This window comes from Triticum urartu, chromosome 2A, assembly GCF_056163025.1.
Source record: "Triticum urartu cultivar PI428250 chromosome 2A, HENAU_Tu73, whole genome shotgun sequence".
Lineage (NCBI taxonomy): Eukaryota > Viridiplantae > Streptophyta > Magnoliopsida > Poales > Poaceae > Triticum > Triticum urartu.
The window spans coordinates 739,970,040-739,993,759 of record NC_141874.1 but is presented as its reverse complement, the minus strand read 5'-3'; the positions used below and the strand labels follow the sequence as shown (position 1 = coordinate 739,993,759).

The following is a 23,720-nucleotide window of genomic DNA, read 5'->3' as shown; positions in this document are numbered from 1 at the left end:
CCTTGGCCCATATAGGCCAAGGCGCACCCCCTACAGCCCATGTGGCCCCCCGGGGCAGGTGGCCCCACCCGGTGGACCCCCGGGACCCTTCCGGTGGTCCCGGTACAATACCGGTGACCCCGAAACTTGTCCCGATGGCCGAAATAGCACTTCCTATATATAATTCTTTACCTCCGGACCATTCCGGAACTCCTCGTGACGTCCGGGATCTCATCCGGGACTCCGAACAACATTTGGGTTACCACATACTAATATCTCCATAACCCTAGCGTCACCGAACCTTAAGTGTGTAGACCCTACGGGTTCGGGAACCATGCAGACATGACCAAGACGTTCTCCGGTCAATAACCAACAGCGGGATCTGGATACCCATGTTGGCTCCCACATGCTCCACGATGATCTCATCGGATGAACCACGATGTCAAGGACTTAATCAATCCCGTATACAATTCCCTTTGTCTATCGATACGATACTTGCCCGAGATTCGATCGTCGGTATCCCGATACCTTGTTCAATCTTGTTACCGGCAAGTCTCTTTACTCGTTCCGTAACACATCATCCCGTGATCAACTCCTTGATCACATTGTGCACATTATGATGATGTCCTACCGAGTGGGCCCAGAGATACCTCTTCGTCACACGGAGTGACAAATCCCAGTCTCGATTCGTGCCAACCCAACAGACACTTTCGGAGATACCCGTAGTGTACCTTTATAGCCACTCAGTTACTTGTGATGTTTGGCACACCCAAAGCACTCCTACGGTATCCGGGAGTTACACAATCTCATGGTCTAAGGAAATGATACTTGACATTAGAAAAGCTTTAGCATACAAACTACACGATCTAGTGCTATGCTTAGGATTGGGTCTTGTCCATTACATCATTCTCCTAATGATGTGATCCCGTTATCAACGACATCCAATGTCCATGGTCAGGAAACCGTAACCATCTATTGATCAACGAGCTAGTCAACTAGAGGCTTACTAGGGACATGGTGTTGTCTATGCATCCACACATGTATATGAGTTTCGTATCAAAACAATTCTAGCATGGATAATAAACGATTATCATGAACAAGGAAATATAATAATAATCAATTTATTATTGCCTCTAGGGCATATTTCCAACAGTCTCCCACTTGCACTAGAGTCAATAATCTAGTTCACATCGATATGTGATTAACACTCAAGGTCACATCCCCATGTGACTAACACCCAAAGAGTTTACTAGAGTCAATAATCTAGTTCACATTTACCATGCGATTAACACTCGATGAGTTCCGGGTTTGATCATGTTATGCTTGTGAGAGAGGCTATAGTCAACGGGTCTGAACCTTTCAAATCCGTGTGTGCTTTACAAATCTCTATGTCATCTCCTAGATGCAGCTACCACGCTCTATTTGGAGCTATTCCAAATAACTGTTCTACTATGCGAATCCAGTTTACTACTCAGAATAATCTGGATTAGTGTCAAAGTTTGCATCGGCGTAACCCTTTACGACGAACTCTTTTACCACCTCCATAATCGAGAAAATTCCTTAGTCCACTAGTTACTAAGGATAACTTTGACCGCTGTCCTGTGATCCATTCTTGGATCACTCTTGTACCCCTTGACTGACTCATGGCAAGGCACACTTCGGGTGCGGTACACATCATAGCATACTGTAGAGCCTACGTCTTAAGCATAGGGGACGACCTTCGTCCTTTCTCTCTATTCTGCCGTGGTCGAGCTTTAAGTCTTAACTTCATACCTTACAGCTCAGGCAAGAACTCCTTCTTTGACTGATCCATCTTGAACACCTTCAAGATCATGTCAAGGTATGTGCTCATTTGAAAGTACCATTAAGCGTTTTGATCTATCCTTATAGATCTTGATGCTCAATGTTCAAGTAGCTTAATCTAGGCTTTCCATTGAAAAACACTTTTCAAATAACTCTACATGCTTTCTAGAAATTCTACATCATTTCCGATCAACAATATGTCAACAACATATACTCATTAGAAATTCTATAGTGCTCCCACTCACTTCTTTGGAAATACCAGTTTCTCATAAACTTCGCATACACCCAAAACTTTGATCATCTCATCAAAGCATACATTCCAACTCCGAGATGCTTACTCCAGTCCTTAGAAGGATAGCTGGAGCTTTGTACACTTGTTAGCATCTTTCAGGATTGACAAAAACTTTCCGATTGTATCACATACAACCTTTCCTCAAGAAAATCATCGAGGAAACAATGTTTTTGACATCCTATCTGCAAGATTTCATAAATAATGCAGTAATCGCTAATATAATTCCAACAGACTCTTAGCATCGCTACGGGTGAGAAAGTCTCATCGTAGTCAACTCCTTGAACTTGTCGGAAAACATCTTAACGACAAGTCGAGCTTTCTTAATGGTGATACTTACCATCATTGTCCGTCTTCCTTTTAAAATCCATCTGTACTCAATAGCCTTACGACCATCAAGCCGTTCTGCCAAAGTCTACACTTTGTTTTCATACATGGATCCTCTCTCAGATTTTATTAGGCCTCGAGCCATTAATCGGAATCCGGGCCCACCATCGCTTCTTCATAGCTCGTAGGTTTATTGTTGTCTAGCAACATGACTTCCAAGACAGGATTACGTACCACTCTGAAGTAGTACGCATCCTTGTCATCCTACGAGGTTTGGTAGTGACTTGATCTGAAGTTTCATGATCACTATCATAAGCTTCCACTTCAATTGGTGTAGGTGCCACAGGAACAACTCCCTGTGCCCCGCCACACACTAGTTGAAGAGACGGTTCAATAACCTCATCAAGTCTCCACCATCCCCCCACTCAATACTTTTGAGAGAAACTTTTCCTTGAGAAAGGACCCGATTCTAGAAACAATCCCTTATTGCTTTCGGATCTGAGACAAGAGGTATACCCAACTGTTTTGGGTGTCCTATGAAGATGCATTTATCCGCTTTGGGTTCGAGCTTATCAGCCTGAAACTTTTTCACATAAGCGTCGCAGCCCCAAATTTTAAAGAAATGACAGCTTAGGTTTCTCTAAACCATAGTTCATACGGTGTCATCTCATCGGAATTACGTGGTGCCCTATTTAAAGTGAATGTGGTTGTTTCTAATGCCTAACCCATAAACTATCGTGGTAATTCGATAAGAGACATCATGGTATGCATCATATCCAATAGGGTGCAGTTATGATGTTCGGACACACCATCACACTATGGTGTTCCAGGCTGTATTAGTTGTGAAACAATTTCCACAATGTCTTAATTCTGTGCCAAACTCGTAATTCAAATATTCATCTCTATGATCATATCATAGATATTTTATCCTCTTGTCACGACGATCTTTCAACTTCACCCTGAAATTACTTGAACCTTTCAATAATTCAGACACGTGATTCATCAAGTAAATATACTCAAGATCTACTCAAATCATCTGTGAAGTAAGAACATAACGATATCCACTACACGCCTCAGCACTCATTGGACTGCACACATAAAAATGTATTACTTCCAACAAGTTGCTTTCTAGTTCCATTTTACTGAAAATGAGGCTTTCAGTCATCTTGCCCATGTGGTATGATTTGCATGTCTCAAGTGATTCAAAATCAAGTGAGTCCAAACGGTCCATTTGCATGGAGTTTCTTCATGCATATACACCAATAGACATGGTTCGCATGTCTCAAACTTTTCAAAAATGAGTGAGTCCAAAGATCCATCAACATGGAGCTTCCTCATGCGTTTTATACCGATATGACTTATGTGGCAGTGCCACAAGTAGGTGGTACTATCATTACTATCTTTTGGCATGAACATGTGTATCACTACGATCGAGATTCAATAAACCATTCATTTTAGGTGTAAGACCATTGAAGGTATTATTCAAATAAACAGAGTAACCATTATTCTCCTTAAATGAATAACTGTATTGCGATAGTCATAATCCAATCATGTCTATGCTCAACGCAAACACCAAATAACCATTATTTAGGTTTTAACACCAATCTCGATGGTAGAGGGAGTGTACGATATTTGATCAATCTTGGAAATACTTCCAACACATATCGTCATCTCACCTTTAGCTAGTCTCCGTTTATTCCGTAGCTTTTATTTCGAGTTACTAACACTTAGCAACCGAAACGGTATCTAACACCCTGGTGCTACTAGGAGTACTAGTAAAGTACACATCAACACAATGTATATCCAATATACTTCTATCGACCTTGCCAGCCTTCTAATCTACCAAGTATCTAGGGTAATTCAGCTCCAGTGGTTGTTCCCCTTATTACAGAAGCACTTAGTTTCGGGTTTGGGTTCAACTTTGGGTTTCTTCACTAGAGCAGCAGCTGATTTGCCGTTTCATGAAGTATCCCTTCTTGCCCTTGCCCTTCTTGAAACTAGTGGTTTCACCAACCATCAACAATTGATGCTCCTTCTTGATTTCTACTTTTGTGGTGTCAAACATCGCGAATATCTCAAGGATCATCATATATGTCCCCGATATATTATAGTTCATCACGAAGCTCTAGCAGCTTGGTGGTAATGACTTTGGAGAAACATCACTATCTCATCTGGAAGATCAACTCCCACTTGATTCAAGCGATTGTTGTACTCAGACAATCTGAGCACAAGCTCAACAATTGAGCTTTTCTCCCTTAGTTTGCAGGCTAAGAAAATCGTCGGAGGTCTTATACCTCTTGACGTGGGCACGAGCCTGAAATTCCAATTTCAGACCTCGAAACATCTCATATGTTTCGCGACGTTTCAAAACGTCTTCGGTGTCTCAACTCTAAGCCATTTAACTGAACTATCATGTAGTTATCAAAACGTGTATGTCAGATGTTCACAACATCCATAGACGACGTTCGAGGTTCAGCACACTGAGCGGTGCATTAAGGACATAAGCCTTCTATGAAGCAATGAGGACAATCCTCAGTTTACGGACCTAGTCCGCATAATTGCTACTATCAACTTTCAACTAAATTTTCTCTAGGAACATAACTAAACAGTAGAACTAAAGCGCGAGCTACGACATAATTCGCAAAATCCTTTTTGACTATGTTCAGGATAAACAAGTTCATCTTATGAACTCCCACTCAGACAGACATCCCTCTAGTCATCTAAGTGATTACATGATCCGAGTCAACTAGGCCGTGTCCGATCATCACGTGAGACGGACTAGTCAACATCGGTGAACATCTTCATGTTGATCGTATCTTCTATACGACTCATGCTCGACCTTTCGGTCTTCTGTGTTCCGAGGCCATGTATGTACATGCTAGGCTCGTCAAGTCAACCTAAGTGTTTGCATGTGTAAAACTGTCGCAACGGTGCACAGTTAGGGGGAACACTTTCTTGAAATTTTAACGAGGGATCATCTTATTTACTACCGTCGTTCTAAGCAAATAAGATGTATAAACATGATAAACATCACATGCAATCAAATAGTGACATGATATGGCCAATATCATATTGCTCCTTTTGATCTCCATCTTCGGGGCTCCATGATCATCATCGTCACCGGCATGACACCATGATCTCCATCATCATGATCTCCATCATCGTGTCTTCATGAAGTTGTCTCGCCAACTATTACTTCTACTTCTACAGCTAACGGTTAGCAATAAAGTAAAGTAATTACATGACGTTTAAGTTGACACGCAGGTCATAAATAAATAAAGACAACTCCTATGGCTCCTGCCGGTTGTCATACTCATCGACATGCAAGTCGTGATTCCTATTACAAGAACATGATCAATCTCATACATCACATATATCATTCATCACATCCTTTTGGCCATATCACATCACATGGCATACCCTGCAAAAACAAGTTAGACGTCCTCTAATTGTTGTTTGCATGTTTTACGTGGCTGCTATGGGTTTCTAGCAAGAACGTTTCTTACCTACGCAAAACCACAACGTGATATGTCAATTGCTATTTACCCTTCATAAGGACCCTTTTCATCGAATCCGATCCGACTAAAGTGGGAGAGACAGACACCCGCCAGCCACCTTATGCAACTAGTGCATGTCAGTCGGTGGAACCGGTCTCACGTAAGCGTACGTGTAAGGTTGGTCCGGGCCGCTTCATCCCACGATGCCGTCGAAACAAGATTGGACTAGTAACGGTAAGCATATTGAACAATATCAACGCCCACAACTACTTTGTGTTCTACTCGTGCATAGAATCTACGCAATAGACCTAGCTCATGATGCCACTGTTGGGGGACGTAGCAGAAATTCAAAATTTTCCTACGTATCACCAAGATCTATCTATGGAGAAACCAGCAACGAGTGGATGAAGAGGATCTACATACCCTTGTAGATCGCGCGCGGAAGCGTTCAAGAGAACGGGGTTGATGGAGTCGTACTCGTCGTGATCCAAATCACCGATGATCCTAGCGCCGAACGGACGGCACCTCCGCGTTCAACACACGTACGGAGCAGCGACGTCTCCTCCTTCTTGATCCAGCAAGGGGGAAGGAGAGGTTGATGGAGATCCAGCAGCACGACGGCGTGGTGGTGGAAGTAGCGGGATTCCAACAGGGCTTCGCCAAGCGCTGCGGGAGGAGGGAGATGTGTCACGGGAGGGAGAGGGAGGCGCCAGGGCTTAGATGTTGCTGCCCTCCCTTCCCCCACTATATATAGGGCCAAGGGAGAGGGGGGGCATAGCCTTGGCCCTTCCTCCAAGGAAGGGTGCGGCCAAGGGAGGAGTCCCTCCTCCCCAAGGCACCTAGGAGGTGCCTTCCCCTTTTAGGACTCTTCCTTTCCCTCTTCTCTTGGCGCATGGGCCTCTTGGGGCTGGTGCCCTTGGCCCATATAGGCCAAGGCGCACCCCCTACAGCCCATGTGGCCCCCCGGGGCATGTGGCCCCACCCGTTGGACCCCCGGGACCCTTCCGGTGGTCCCGGTACAATACCGGTGACCCCGAAACTTGTCCCGATGGCCGAAATAGCACTTCCTATATATAATTCTTTACCTCCGGACCATTCTGGAACTCCTCGTGACGTCCGGGATCTCATCCGGGACTCCGAACAACATTTGGGTTACCGCATACTAATATCTCTATAACCCTAACGTCACCGAACCTTAAGTGTGTAGACCCTACGGGTTCGGGAACCATGCAGACATGACCGAGACGTTCTCCGGTCAATAACCAACAGTGGGATCTGGATACCCATGTTGGCTCCCACATGCTCCACGATGATCTCATCGGATGAACCACGATGTCAAGGACTTAATCAATCCCGTATACAATTCCCTTTGTCTATCGATACGATACTTGCCCGAGATTCGATCGTCGGTATCCCGATACCTTGTTCAATCTTGTTACCGGCAAGTCTGTTTACTCGTTCCGTAACACATCATCCCGTGATCAACTCCTTGATCACATTGTTCACATTATGATGATGTCCTACCGAGTGGGCCCAGAGATACCTCTCCGTCACACGGAGTGACAAATCCCAGTCTCGATTCGTGCCAACCCAACAGACACTTTCGGAGATACCCGTAGTGTACCTTTATAGCCACCCAGTTACGTTGTGACGTTTGGCACACCCAAAGCACTCCTACGGTATCCGGGAGTTACACAATCTCATGGTCTAAGGAAATGATACTTGACATTAGAAAAGCTTTAGCATACGAACTACACGATCTAGTGCTATGCTTAGGATTGGGTCTTGTCCATTACATCATTCTCCTAATGATGTGATCCCGTTATCAACGACATCCAATGTCCATGGTCAGGAAACCGTAACCATCTATTGATCAACGAGCTAGTCAACTAGAGGCTTACTAGGGACATGGTGTTGTCTATGTATCCACACATGTATCTGAGTTTCCTATCAAAACAATTCTAGCATGGATAATAAACGATTATCATGAACAAGGAAATATAATAATAATCAATTTATTATTGCCTCTAGGGCATATTTCCAACAGTACAGGCCCGTGTGCACGGGGTGCTCCAGCGTCAACTCCCTGGGTAGTCCGTGGGCACGGGGTCTCGGGGACCCATGTGCACGGGGTCACCTGGGACTTCCAGTTTTGCTGCGGTTGCACTCCGTCTTGGTCCGCGTGGCCTTGGGGTGGTTCCTCTTCTCCTTGGGGGTGCTACTGAGCCTCTTGGTGGTGTTCCTCTTCGTACCTAATAATACATAGCGTATTTTGGTGAGGTAGCAACAATGTTCCACTTGTATCCATATGTAAGCTAAGTAGGAAGGAGTTCACCTTGGTTTCCAAAGCACGTGCTCTAGCTCTTGTCATAGGTCCACGTGGGGCTTGATGTCCTTTGAAGGTGTACATGGTGATGTCCGTAGGATGCTCCATATCATCTCCCCTCCCTTGGGAAAGATCCGACCTCGGATCGTGATCCTCATCACCATGGAAACGGTTGTCGTGGACGGACTTGAAGTTGGACGGAGTTGAAGACATGGCGCAATCCAAGTACTCCAAGGTGTCTCCGGAGTGGTATACATGCAAAAAGAGCAAACACAAGCGACACTCAGAAATACAATGGTTAGCGCACACAATGTGTCCATCATGTAAGAATGAATCCGTGCGACAAGAGTGAGCATGACAAGGTGCATGAAGCTTATCCAAAAGATATGGAATGGTATGCAAAGCATTCATGGGAGAAAAAACATTCATTATGCACACAAATGTGTTGTGAATATGATCAATGCAACCACGGTGCAAAATGATGTCATAGTGAGACGGTTTATCAATAGCATGAATATGGCAATGGATGCTCAATATGAATGAGTTATCATGCAATTGATGGTAGGCAATATGATCATGATGTATGAATATGCCATCAAAAAAGATCACAACAAATTTGCTAAGGAAATGCACAAGCTCATATATCATGGATGACATGGAAATAGATGCAACAAGGCAATCATAATGTGAGTCAATCTATGCATAAGATGCAAATTTGTTGTGGATGGTGTTGTATCATAGCTCAATGTTGTGGTAGAAGTGGTGGTCCGATGGTGAATCCACTAAGTCCGAGCGCTCCTCAACTTGAAGGTTCATGGGTTCCATCTCCAATGTCGGTCCTCCATTCAATAGATATAATATGTAGACAAGAAGAAGGAAACAACAATGAAAGAGTGACCCATCCAATATGCATATTTGAGGATGGCTCAAAGGGAAGGAGTTCACCTTTAGGAGATTCTCGCAAATGTTGGTGTTGCACATCATGTATGCCTTCAGATGAACAATTGTCTCATGACGGTATCACCTTGTGAATCCTTCAACATGAAAGAACATGACAAACACTCGGAAAAACAAATGAGGTTAGCGGAGATGCAAAACCCTATCATTTGTGTGGTAAAATACCCAACAAGTGGATGCATCATGCTCATCATAAGAAAGTACAAGGGAGCATTTCATAGTATGGAGGCATATGATGATGCGAGGACAACCAAATACAATAGGCTCAATCAAGCAAGCATGCATCACAAGTAAAGTGTCCAAGTCTCCACGATCAATAAGCATAGATGCAACAATTGGAGGCAAGCGACAATGAACAAAATATATCATGTGAGAGGTATGAACATATACATCATCAACCCAAGAAAGCAAGGAAGAATAGAACATGGGTGATGCGACAAAGCAAGCAATCATGTGAATCAAGGAAAGTAAGCTAGTATTGCGAAGATGCAACATACTAGAAAGAATCATGTCAAGTATGTCATGTGTGCAAATGGTGGGCATGAATAATGCACAAGACATATCACAAGCATGAAAGGAGGATATGAGCAAAATAGCATCAATAGCATGAGGCACATGATAAACATGGCAATAGCAACAAGGATCTCCACCAAGCATGCAAATACACATAGGAGTAACATAATTGTGAATCATGGGTAGATGCAAGCAAGGGTCATTGCATGGAAAAGGCATAGAAGCAAGCATAAAATGCAAAGTGAACATGGTAAAACGAGCAAGAGAGCGGTAGATAGCCCATAGCCGTGCGAGAGCCAAGTAGAAGAGATGCGCGTAGTCGTTGCGCGAAGAGAATGGTAGGAAGAACAATCCATGGGATCCCAAATCGTCGTTGCTCTCAAGAGCTCGTTTCGTCAACTCTTGGGATTGAGAGGTTGACGAGTATACATGAGTACCTACACACAACAAAAACAAAGGGAAAATTGTATGTGCGTGGTAGATGTACACATCATCCATCATGATGCGCGCGTGCTTGTGTTGGTTAGCACAAAATATCCAATGCTCAAATAAATGAGTTGCGTGATATATAAACATGTCATCCATCATGAGAGGTTTGTTGTTATGTATAGCATAATGGAGACTCAAAGGATGTAATGCATCACGAGTAATATGTAGAGCATTGTTATTCATGGAATGCATATGGTGCACACAAGGGATGTAATCATGCGATACACAATAATTTTCATGGCATGGCATATGAGATGAATTGCACAAGTTATGTAAAGGAAGCATGGCAATATCATCACATGAAAAACAAAAGCCAATGACCATCATCTCGTCATCTATGCCATAAGTGCAAATGGGATTGATTTTAATGGGGCATGCATAGCTACTATGTTGAGATTGAAATGATGCAATATGGGATATCTCACTCATAGAATATGACAAGGTTAATGGATTGTCAAACATGATGTGACCAAAAGAATTTTCACATGATATCCTATGGAGCATAGCATCACAACTAGGCAACTCAACATGCTCATCATCATATTTATCATAAATAGGTAAGTCATGACATGAAGAAGTCGCACTAGCATGAAGCATGGGTATTTGTGTGTCAACATCATGCAAGCAATAATTTGTAAAATAGTCCACTAGTGGGACAAGAGAAGCATCATCACCTATGTTACCTTTGGAGCATCACTCATGTGTTGCAAGGGATCAAAGAGGTGGTCACAAGGGTGGGGGCGCCCCCCTAGGACGCGCCCCCCTGCCTCATGGGCCCCTCGGTGCTCCACCGACGTACTCCTTCCTCCTATATATACACACGTACCCCCAAACGATCAGAACAGGAGCCAAAAACCCAATTCCACCGCCGCAACTTTCTGTATCCACGAGATCCCATCTTGGGGCCTATTCCGGAGCTCCGCCGGAAGAGGGCCGTCATCATGGAGAGCTTCTACATCATCCTAGCCCCTCCGATGAAGTGTGAGTGGTTTACCTCAGACCTTCGGGTCCATAGTTAGTAGCTAGATGGCTTCTTCTCTCTCTTTGAATCTCAATACAAAGTTCTCCCCCTCTCTTGTGGAGATCTATTCGATGTAATCTTCTTTTTGCGGTGTGTTTGTTGAGACCGATGAATTGTGGGTTTATGATCAAGTCTATCTATGAATAATATTTGAATCTTCTCTGAATTCTTTTATGCATGATTGGTTATATTTGCAAGTCTCTTCGAATTATCCGTTTGGTTTGGCCAACTAGATTGGTAGTTCTTGCCATGGGAGAAGTGCTTAGCTTTGGGTTAAATCTTGCGGTGTCCTTACCCAGTGACAGAAGGGGCAGCAAGGCACGTGTTGTATCGTTGCCATCGAGGATAACAAGATGGGGTTTATTTCATATTGCATGAATTTATCTCTCTACATCATGTCATCTTGCTTAAGGCATTACTCTGTTTTTAACTTAATACTCTAGATGCATGCTGGATAGCGGTCGATGAGTGGAGTAATAGTAGTAGATGCAGAATTGTTTCAATCTACTTGTCACGAACGTGATGCCTATATACATGATCATGCCTAGATATTCTCATAATTATGCTCAATTCAATCAATTGCTCAATAGTAATTTGTTCACCCACCGTAGAATACTTATGCTCTTGAGAGAAGCCACTAGTGAAACCTATGGCCCCCGGGTCTATTCTCATCATATCAATCTCCATCACTTTTATATTGTTTTGCTATTTACTTTGCTTTTACTTTTTACTTTGCATCTTTATATCAAAAATACCAAAAATATTCTATCTATCAGATCTCACTCTCGTAAGTGACCGTGAAGGGCTTGACAACCCCTAATCGCGTTGGTTGAGAGTAGCTATCTCTTTGTGCAGGTACGAGGGACTTGAGCGTGGGCTCCTACTGGATTGATACATTGGTTCTCAAAAACTGAGGGAAATACTTATGCTACTCTGCCGCATCATCCCTTCCTCTTCGGGGAAAACCAACGCAAACTCAAGACGTAGCACGTGCCGTGTCAACTACCTCACTCACTAAGTGTGGTGGCTCACTCACTCCCTCTTGGACACTCTCAAGTGTGGGGCTAGTGGTGGTCACACTCATCCTCTCATAGGAAATGCACTCAATGTTAAAAATGGTGGAGTCACTCGTATCACTCATGGTGGGGTGGCTCTCCTCACATGGGAATTGGGGCATCTCTTTATATGTGGGTGTCGGAGAGATGTAGGTGCAAATGTCTCCATGCTCAATCATGTCGTGGTCGTAGCCGTGGATGAAGGCCGAAGATGGCACATCATCACTCTCCTCCAAGACCAAAGATAAGGTCTCATGTGCGGTCTCGTAGCTTGACTCGGAGAATGAGTCATTTTGGGGCACCGTATTCATGTAGTTGAAGAGGTTCATGCTCGTCGCCGTGGTCGAAGGGGATGGCCCTTGCTCGACCTTCTTGTCGCCGTCTTGTTGTTGGAGGCCCATATGATGTGGCACCTCGTAGCTCGTCTCCATGACCAAAGGGAATTTCCCATGCTCGGCCATCTTCCTTGAGGGGCTCCCGAAGATGGAAGTGTCGCCCTCACTTGTAGGTGGTCGCCTTGGACTTGATGAAGTCAATGTAGGCGTACTCGTGGGAAGTAGGCAAAGATGTCGTACGTCCAAAGGCGAAGATGCCTTGATAGCACTTGGCGAAGATGCCGAAGTGGTTGTTGTAGCCGTAGCTCCGACTTGGTGGTGCTCGTCTCGCGGTCTTCTCTTATGCTCATGAAGCTTGGACTTGGCGTGAACTAGGGCTTGTTCGGACTTGTACGTTTGCGCTTGTTGAGCATCTTCATGTTGATGATGTCGTTGTCGTGCTTGAGCTCGTAGTAGATGTCGTTCGTCGTCGTTGTGCACATGATGCTTGGAGGTGTCTTGCCCTTCATGACGATGTTGGTGATGGTCGCCATGGAGATGTGGACGTGGATGACTTGCGCTTGTATCTTGTTTGCGCTCCGAAGATGATCGACTTGCTCGCCGCCGCCTTGAGGATGATGAAGGCGAAGAAGACTTGTAGTCGGCCACCAAGTATCGTAGTTGATCCTTTAGCTCGCCCAACTTGGTGTCGATGTAGTCCCTTTTCCCTGCTTCGGAGTGGTGTATGTCGATGGTGAGGTTGTCGAGGCGCTCTCGCAAGGTAGATTGTGCGCCTTGCATTTCGTGTTGTAGTCCGAAGATGGACGCTTTGGTGATGTAGTTGTTCACGCCGTCGTTGTTGTCGAAGTCCGGAGAGGAAATGCCTTGCCTATCCATCACAAGACTCGTGCAAATATGAGTGGAAGAAAGGAAAGAACTAGACCAATGTACCTTATCCAATGTTGAGGATGGATCAATGATCATTCAATAATGTATCAAGGAAATAGCACAATTGGTACCGGATCTTGTCAATTCTCACACCTACACAAATAAGGCTTATGGTGGAGCTCGGTGAGGATAGTGGCACAAAAATTTGATGCAAAATGTTAGCAAGAGTCAATAATGTTGGAAAAGATTCACAAATTCGCAAGTGAAACAAGTAGACCAATAGCAATATGTGGCACACGGAAACACACACACGGATAGATAAATGGGGTCGTGCAACCAAGGAATGAGCACAAAATGTGGAATCCACGGAAAACGATCGTGTTGCACAACTCAAGAGAGACGCTAGCACGATTGATCAATAGGCAGATACGACACTTGTGCACAACCTATAAGATGCAAAATGTATGAGCTTTCTATCCCAAGTATGCTATGTGTATGATGTTCCCGTTGTTCTTCTCAAGATGATCCAAGATGATCGGATATGACAATCTTATGTGCAATGTGGTATGATGCTATGGCACTTGCTTACAAGCTCTCTGCTCTCTTTTCTTTTGCTTAAAAGCTTATTCTTTTTTTATGGCCACTATGCAAAATGCACAAACCAAGATAGCAATTGTGTATATACGGGAACAATCTTGTGACACAAGAGATGATATGATACCAATATGATATGGTATGTATGCAATGGGAGGTGTAGATCACTAATGTGTGCAAGTAACGTTGCCGGCAATACTCAAATGGCTAGTCTCGATAGGCAAGTGACGCAAAATGGGCTATGCGTTATCAATGCAATTGCAAGGGGGAATGTACAATGGTGTCATCGAGGTTACCGTCCTTGAAGATGATGAGTGGCGGTGTTCTTGATGTAGATACCAAGATGATGGAGACTCGTCCCTAAGTAGCCGAAACACCTTAGGAAACGGTAAAAACCGCGAACTCAAAATCTTAAGGGCAAAAGTCAAATGGTGGTAGCGGAGATGGCAATGTGGAAGTGGTGGTGATGGATGATGAAGAAGCAACCGTCCCTAAGTAGCCGAAACACCTTAGGAGACTCAAGTCACCACTCAAACAACCACAAATGCTAAATGGAGCAAATTAGGTTAGGTTGCGGAAGGCTATGGTGGGTTTTGCGGATGATATGGTGGATGGCCTATACAAAGATGCCAAAATGTGAAAATTTTGATGGAGTCAAATGGTGTTGGATTCTATCTAGATGGATGGGGGATGTCAATAGCTACTCAGCGAGCTAAAGAACGCGAAAATCGGACTCCGGATGTGGAAGTTATATATGGACGAAACGGTGAAGCACTCGCGGCTGTCCTGGGGGGTCGTGCGCACGGGGGTAGGAGCCCGTGGGCATGGGGTCCCGTGCGCACGGTACAGGTTCGTGGGCACGGGGTGTCCAGAGACTTTTCGGGGGGCCGTGCGCACGGGGTCTGGGGTCCGTGGGCACGGGGTGGACGGAAATTTCGCGATTTCGTGGCGGAAAATGGAGATTGCTTGGGCAAAATTGGGGAGATTTTGGGGATGGATGGTTGGGAAAAGATGGGAGGAAAGCTAGATCCACTTGAAACCAAGCAAATCCATGGATCAAATCCAACAAAACCTCATCGAACCAACAAATCACAAAAAAAATTGGGCTATTTTTTGGTGGGAATTTTTGAATTTAGGACGAAATCAACAAAACTAGGCTAGAAAACAAAGAGAGGGGCTCCAATTTTGTGAGAAACCATTGCTCATGATACCAAAAATGATGTAGGGTGGAACCCTAAGTGGAGATCTTTCACGAATTGGAGGGGGAATCCCCAAGAACAAGATGAACACAAGAGGGAAAACACTCAATTGACTAGATCCAATCACACATATGCTAGATCCAATCACACAAAGAGAGATACAATGATTTAAAGACAACAAAGGAAAGATACAAGGTACTAGTTCATCCCAATCCTATGAGGAATGAGGTCTTGGTGATCCTATGATGGGGATCTATCCACTAGGGATCTTCTCCATAGGAGGTCTTAATCTATCCACCAGGGATTTTCTCCATAGGAGGTCTTGATCTCCAAGGGAGAGGTCTCTCTCACCTAGATCATGCCATCTCCTTTGCTAACCCTAACAAATGGTCTAGATACGGAATATATAGTCTTGGGGTCGAAGTAGATGAAGAGGGGCTCGGATTGGGGATCACAGCCGTCCATCCTGGGAGGCCCGTGCGCACGGGGTAAGTTGGGCCCGTGCGCGCGGGGGTCACGTGGGCACGGTACAGGCCCATGCGCACGGGGTGCTCCAGCGTCAACTCCCTGGGTAGTCGGTGGGCACGGGGTCTCGGGGGCCCGTGCGCACGGGGTCACCTGGGACTTCCAGTTTTGCTGTTGTTGAACTTCGTCTTGGTCCGCGTGGCCTTGGGGTGGTTCCTCTTCTCCTTGGGGGTGCTCCTGAGCCTCTTGGTGGTGTTCCTCTTCGTACCTAATAATACATAGCGTATTTTGGTGAGGTAGCAACAATGTTTCACTCGTATCCATATGTAAGCTAAGTAGGAAGGAGTTCACCTTGGTTTCCAAAGCACGTGCTCTAGCTCTTGTCATAGGTCCACGTGGGGCTTGATGTCCTTTGAAGGTGTACATCGTGATGTCCGTAGGATGCTCCGCATCACTCTACCTTATCGGATTATACAACTGTGATGCCATCTAGGACAATATCTTAAAGTTGAAGAGACACGCAATTGCACAAACCAGGGATTTGTGTGTTATGTGCCTACGTCGCGAAACATTCGCTCAACGTATTACCAGGAAACACCGACGTGCAAGGTGTTAGTGTTTTGTTGAGCTAATATTTTGTATGTTATGATACAGTTGCATCATTTGGTCAAATTAGTATCGCTCGGTGTTGCATTCTTGTTTTGCATGTAGTTGCAGCAAGCTGCGTTTGTTGTGTTTTCTTCATTTGTTACATTTTATAGAAAGCTCAATCCAACAACGGATCTAAAGCTCCAGGTTTCATTTGTTTTGCTTGTAGCCGCCCCGTCTCCAACATATTTTCATACAAATACTCGTTATAGTATAACCTTATAGATGCTCAAAACAACATATGCTAGAAGTATTCAAATACTGATATTTTCTCTATTCAATTTGTTTGTGAAGTTTTCACGAATACTGAAATGAATTTCGAGTTCAGATACAGTACGTACATAATCTAGGCGAAGCAACAACAGAGGGCATCCCTCTCCCTCCTACCATGATGTCGCCTCCCATCCCAGGCGAGATCCGGCGGGCGGCCATGAAGCGCCCCGCCATGCTCACCGTCCCCGCCCTCCTCCTCCTCTCTCTCTCTCCTTCCTCCTCCTCAGGCCGTCCTCCTCCCCTCCGCGCACACCACCGACCCCGACCACCGCTGCCGCCGCCTCCGCCAGTACGTTGCTAATAAAGGCAACCATCTACTATGAACTCTCCTCTATCGCAGACCTTCGCAAGACGATGGTTCGAAACTGTGCCAACAGAAGGGAATTTTAACTGTTTGTGTTGGACCATTGTGCATTAGTGTCAGTTAAAATTTAATACTGGTGTTTCATTGATAGGACGGAGTTTTGGTTATTTGAGAGAGAGAAAAGCCAAATGGTCATCCAGCAAGCAGTCGGAAACACGTTGACGGTGCGAACTAAGCATAGCTCAGATGGTTAGATTCCTTGCGGTGGAACCGGCTCATGAGGATTCAAGTCCTAGACTTTGCATTGGTGTTTACATTTTTTAATTTCAGTATTTCCGGTGATGTTTGAGAAGACGTTTTCGTTGACTACGAAGGCACATGTGGTGACTCTGTCAATTTCAAGATGTTGTGCCGGTTCTATCTCATAGGGTAGGGTGTGCGTATGTGTGTTCACAAAGATGAATGCATGTCAGTATGCGCGTATATGTGGACATCTGTGTTTGTACTGTGTCAGAAGAATACGACACGCGCAGACGCAGACACTCATACATGCACACATATATTCAATCCCTATGAACGCTCGCACGCCCGCACACCCTACCTATATTAAGCACCTCTAAAAGATATAACCGGCACATCATCTTGAAGTTCACGATTATTTGTTTTCAAACGGGCCAAGTTAACAATTGTTGGGGCTGGTCGACGTGCGGGGTCAGACTATCTGTCACTAATTGCCATTCGCCGGTGGCGGCTATGCAGTATGCACTAGCCGCCCCTGCGATCGGTCGCCGAATCTTCTCCCGCGCCCTCGGCCGTCGCCAACATGCGCTAGATACTGTGATGGACTAGGCGAGTCGTCGACTGCATGTGTGGACTACAAGTGCCGGGAGACGAAGAGCGCGTCTGCTATAATCAACGATTTGGTGTCAGTTAAGTACGGGGCACTGTTACCCTACGCTCGGGGCTCAGTTTCTGGACCAAAAACGTGCCCATGCATGCACACGTGGTTGGTTCAAAAAATGCTCCCAAATCTGAACTACTCCACTAATTCAACCTGTCACGCTCGACCCACGACTGTTAATTCGACCCATGTATCCACTGACTAGTGTAGTTACTGTGTCACTTGATATGTATACCCCGCCAGCTCCATCGCTCCCAGCCATCTTCCCCACCACGCACACGCACCGAACCGTAGCCATGGCAGCGTCCAAGCTTACCCCCACATTGCCTGTCTCTTCCCTTGCCCTCGCTGCCTCCCGCTCGCCCGGCCAGCTGCGCTCCCCGGCCCTTCGCCCGCCGGCGACGGCGGGAGCTGACACGGGCTTGAGCTGGACTTCATCAAAGGGCTTTGGCCGCGGCACGACCGTGGCATGCGCTACTGCGGTTCACGGGCAGGACACCACTATCCATGTCCACGGTATAAAGTGTACTGTTTACGTAGCAGTTTTTAGGACGTTAATTTAAAAAAATGTGTTATTTTGTCGCACAAAAAAATAAAATCAAAGTTGTTATTATACGTACACCCACTTCAGTAGTAAATTCGAAAAATAAATACTACTACTGTCTCCGTTCCAAAATATGTGACGTTTTGGTAGGCTAAATATCATATATTTTGGAACGGATGTAGTAGAAAAAAAACTAAAATTTTGGGGTATCAAACTTGACCAGCCATTCTATTCACGTGTGAAGTTTTGTGGAGGAATGCCACCTGAGGTATTCAATAGTGAAGAAAACGAAATCCGACCTTGCTATTTATTCAGACACTGTTTTTCAATATAGTTCCGATTTGTCACCTTTGCTTAAAATATCACGGATGTCATTTCTTTGTCAAAATCCATACACAAGTATACCACTCGACCGCATATGTTAAAAAAATCTGTTTTTTTATTTCTTTTCTTAGCATTTTTTTAATTTACTATTTGTAAGGGGTTTCCATGGAACCAACATTTTCATCAAATCCGCATCTAGTACTACTAGGCATACTTTATTTGATGCAAAAAAAAATCTTGAAAGCAGCTGGATTTCAACCCATGAGAAGTTAATTTTTCACATTTGGAAATATCATCCATTCTCAGAAGCTCGGCTCGATCACCTCCATAAAATGGGGAAGTTCATTTCAATTTTCGTAAGCTCAGCTAAATATACAGTGAACGTTCATTGCTTTTCTGTTCTCATAATTGCAAAAATTTATGGCTAATCCTATATCCTATATACCTAAGAGAGTCATCCCCACTAACTTATTTATCTCAATATGCAAGCATGCCACCTCACTATGTAATTATGAATGAGATAAGGCCCACTTCAACATGCAATCATGCATTTGAAAAAAACCACCACATCATTCAACCATAAATGGGGCAATGTTTTTCATTCAATTATTCTAATTATATTCAATAAATATTTACACCTATACATTATCAAATATAATAAGTCATATGTATTTTGAATTTTGGTTCTCATGTTATCGACCAAATTTTCATCAATCAATTCCCGCAACAATGTGTGGCGTATCCTCTAGTTATGTGAATGTTTATTTCAATGAGAAAAATGGATACTTACATTAATTATGAGTATGCCCCATATACCCATGTCATGGACACGTTCTTCATGGGACATGGAATTGTTTTTCTGTGTATGTGCGACGCAACAAACTATTTATCCACTACGTGCACCTATATGGATCTCATATGAGGTTTTTGTATGAATGTTGATGATGTTCTACTTTTAAAAATGGGATAAGACATGTTTATTTTGCTTGGGGGGATTGTGCGCTATTTCTAATATTGTGGCTGAAACTGTTGTATAGGAAGCAGGTGGAAACCGGCTGTCTGTGTGGTCCTGGTGGAGCTCTTCAACACAGGAACTATACTGTTGGGCAAGGTAGCGGTTGATGGCGGCATGTTTGTATTCTCATTGCTCTGTTATAGAAGCATTCTAGGTGTCATCTTCATCTTGCCATTTGCCCTACTCCTTGAAAGGTCAATAATTTTGTTTCTCCTTAATTTTGTTAACAAAACACATTATTATCATGGAAACTACTACTATAAGTTTAACCGCTGGCTCAAGAATATGTATGACAAATCTGCAGAGGGAAGTGGAAAGAATTGGATATGAAGGCTCTTGTATGGCTCTTCATCAATGCTTTTATCGGGTATATATGCTTGATGAATTATCATATATATGTTTGCACTAACATAAAACAATTAGTTTTGTACTTATTTTGTTTTTATCTGGTAAGCTCAATATTTTGTTCAATGCATATATGTGTATCTTGTCATATGTTCCCATTAGAATTAATCAGCCTAATTGGAGATGTGGTCATACGTAGGTTTGAACATGATCAAGCATACATTAGCCAACTAATTCAGTTGGTCAGAAGATGAACAAGCATACATTAGCCAACTAATTCAATCAACTCATTGGTTCACTGTGAAAAATTAAACTCAACCCAACTAATCTCCAACCCCCATATGCTAACACTTTTTCTAAATCGTCCTTGAAACAAATGGAAAATTTTGTACCATATTCTTCGAATATCTTATGCTTCTTTTATTTTTTTCGTAGCCACAAAAAAAATTAACAGGTTGATGCAGAACTTTGGTTTATTCAATTTCATAATCTATTATATAGATCAAATGTTAAGTTTGATATTGTTGCTTTTTGTTTGAGTGTATGATTAATGAATATGGTACATTGATACTGACAGTGATATCCTTACATTGTACAGATACTCATTACCTATGGCCTTGTATTACTATGGGCTACATGACACAAGTGCCTCCTATGGTGTGATCTTCTCAAGTTTGACTCCGCTCTTCACTTTTGTCCTGTCAATACTACTTGGGTAATAAACAATTCTTTCCTCCACCTAGAACACCATAACTCATTTCCTCCAATGTAGGACACTACGAGTAGGGGGTGCTTGCCTCCCCTTATCCCGCTTTCATATGTTAATTAGTTACAGTTGCTAGTAACTTTGTCCTTGGAATAAACAACTTAGTTACTTACCTTAATTACTAGATATTAAAAAAATGCAAATCTCAAAATATATTTTGCAGTATGGAGAGCTTGCGTCTCAAATCCAAAGAGGGTAGTGCGAAGGTGGTTGGTGCATTGTTATGTTTTGGTGGGGCATTGTTGATTAGCCTGTACAATGGAAAGGAATTGCATCTTTGGTCCCCAGTTATAAAAGGTATCACTAAGAGTTCTAATGGAGTAGTCGGAGGACACCATCATGTGAGGGGCACCTTGCTTTTGTTGGGTGATTGCATATGTTATGCATTTTGGTACCCCATACAGGTATGTCCAATTCTGATGCAGTGTATTCGTACTAAGGCTTGTATCTATGATTTCCCATAATAGGCATAGCATGATTTGAAAAGAAAATTATCCTTGTTCTTGACTCGTAACAATGAAGGGTTTCTTATAATGCAGGTGAAAGTTCTAAAGGTGTACCCATGGAAACATTGGTCATCAGTGTTGACATGTGTTCTAGGTGGTTTGCAAACATGTGTCATAGGAATATTTTTGAGAAGGGACAAACTTGCTTGGCAAGTAGGATGGAACATTCAGCTATTAACAATTGTCTACTCTGTAAGTCTTTTCGAGAATGTGTTCAACTTAGAAATACCTTGCTATTGTCTGAATTTTCATTAGTTTGTCAAATCTAATTGATATTTCCACTATATGTATAAGCTAATCTTTGTTTACCAAGCAAATCTCAAGCAACCTGAGCAAGGTTGGTTTTGATTGTATATATAGGAGAAATTGTAAGGAAAAGATTGGCTAGACATTATTTTGTGACATATCCAACATTTATTCTAGCTACCAGAATCAGGGCCTCTTTGATTCGCAGGATTCTAAAAAATGTGGGAATAGGAAAACAAAGTATTGGAACGTCATGCTCATCTCAATACCATAGGGATATGATTTGTTTTATTTCATCATAAAAAAACAAAGGATTCATTCAAAGCGGTTTGAGTGAATGTTAGAAATCCTATGGAAAGTAGTACAAGGAAATCCTTAAGAAAAATTTCTTATAGGATTCAATTCTATGAATCAAACAACCAACATAGGAAAAACTCCTAAGGATTCCAATCCTCAAAAATTCCTATGAAAATACTTTAAATCAAAGGAGCCCAATGGGCATATCATTGTTAATAGTTAAATGTTAAATTAGTTCAAAAAATTTAGGACTTGTTTACGAGGACTTCCTATATGGTTCGAGATCAAACTTCTTCGTGATTTTGAATATTAAAATCATTTGTTTCTATATACTTTTATTAACTTGATAGTTAAAAGACAATACGCAATAATGTGTCACATACTTGATTTTGCACGTAGGCTGCACTTGGCACAGCCGCCAAGTATTGGTTAAATCTATACGCTGTGGAAAAGCGGGGCCCTGTTTTCCCACCGATGTTCAGCACATTATCGATTGTCTTCACCATGGTTCTTGGGGCATTATTACTAGGAGAAAGCATCACGGTTGGGAGGTACGTGTATTTTGGTCTAGTATTCAGACTCATATCCAAAGATGTTGTTTTTCTTATATGCATGTATGTTTGAGAAAAAATAGTGGCAGGGGGAATGGCCCCAGCACGGCCCCTTGCTCCATCCCTATGTATAATTGATGAGTTGTGTAATTGTAGTGACCCTTGTAGCCATCTAGTGGTTTGGAACAGAGATATTGAAAAAAATGTACCTCAATGAACAATGTTGCTTAACTAATGTTGTCATTTAGTTTTACATTTTCATTAGAATTGCATCAAATATCATAGCTTGACTGTTTCTTGTTGTAGTGCTTACATTTATGTACTCTTTTATTCCATAAGTGATACATTTTACTGTTATATGGCAGCTTGTTGGGTAGTGCATTGGTTTTTAGTGGTTTATATACGTACCTCTATGGAAAGGCCAAAGAACTCCACGCGAAGACGACATCAAGTTCAAGCAATGAAAAGCTACAGGGGCAACCTACCCATGACTCAAAGTGTGAGGATCCAATATTTGGTCCTTGATTTTGCGGCAACTAGTCTCGAGTGAACTTTGTCTTAGTAGATGACACCCACTATAGTTAACATGTGAGGTTGTAAACTAAAATGATTTGACCAATACGAAGAATTGTCATGGTGCATTAATGTTTTTCACTGGGTATATGTCTTATCAGATTATACAATTGTGATGCCATCTAGGACAACATCTTCAACTTGACAACACACGCAATTTCACAAACTGGTGATTTGGGTGTTATGTGTCTACATGATGAAATGTTCGCTCAATGTATTAGCAGGACACACCGACGTGCAAGGTGTTAGTGTTTTGTTGAGCTAATATCTTGTATGTTGTGATACAGTGACATTATTAGGTGAAAGTTTTATCTGGAGGTACTGCCTTCTTGTCTTGCATGTTGTAGCAAGCTGCATTTGTTATTGTGCTTTCTTCATTTCTTGCATTTGATAGAAAACTCGGTCCAACAAGGGATGGAAACCTCCTACGTTTCATTTGTTTTGCTTGCAAAAGGCGTGCCCAAATGCCTCATTGGATGCCCAATGCCTAAGCATCTGCAACAGATTTTTCAAACATGTGCTCGTAAGAGTATAACCTTATAGATGTTCAAAACAACATATGCAAGAAGCATATCCTTCAAGTTTATGCCTGGCTCTCCAAGCAAACGCTGAGGCCATCTTGAGATTTGAAGTCGCTGGCGGGTGGGCCTTTGGTTGTGCGACCCCACAAGCGCAGTTGTCTGATTTTTTTTCTATGCATTAGTTGTTGTT

General features: G+C 43.2%; 1 protein-coding gene across 1 annotated transcript; it reads left to right on the top strand.

Annotated features, from left to right (window-relative positions):
- Nucleotides 1–18,090: 18,090 nt before the first annotated feature.
- LOC125534457 (WAT1-related protein At5g64700-like) lies at nucleotides 18,091–23,081 on the top strand. Its single transcript, XM_048697678.2, has 8 exons — nucleotides 18,091–18,358; nucleotides 19,748–19,919; nucleotides 20,030–20,092; nucleotides 20,669–20,785; nucleotides 21,000–21,240; nucleotides 21,376–21,534; nucleotides 22,285–22,436; nucleotides 22,802–23,081. The coding sequence occupies exons 1-8, from the start codon at nucleotides 18,139–18,141 to the stop codon at nucleotides 22,959–22,961; spliced, it is 1,284 nt and encodes a 427-aa protein (XP_048553635.1). The 5' UTR covers nucleotides 18,091–18,138; the 3' UTR covers nucleotides 22,962–23,081.
- Nucleotides 23,082–23,720: the final 639 nt, after the last annotated feature.

Coding starts and splice junctions, on each gene's coding strand:
- LOC125534457 (XM_048697678.2), top strand. CDS start 18,139: ATGGCAGCGTCCAAGCTTACCCCCACATTGCCTGTCTCTTCCCTTGCC. Junction 20,093..20,668: donor TTCATCAATGCTTTTATCGG/GTATATATGCTT, acceptor TACATTGTACAG/ATACTCATTACCTATGGCCT. Junction 21,241..21,375: donor CATTTTGGTACCCCATACAG/GTATGTCCAATT, acceptor CTTATAATGCAG/GTGAAAGTTCTAAAGGTGTA.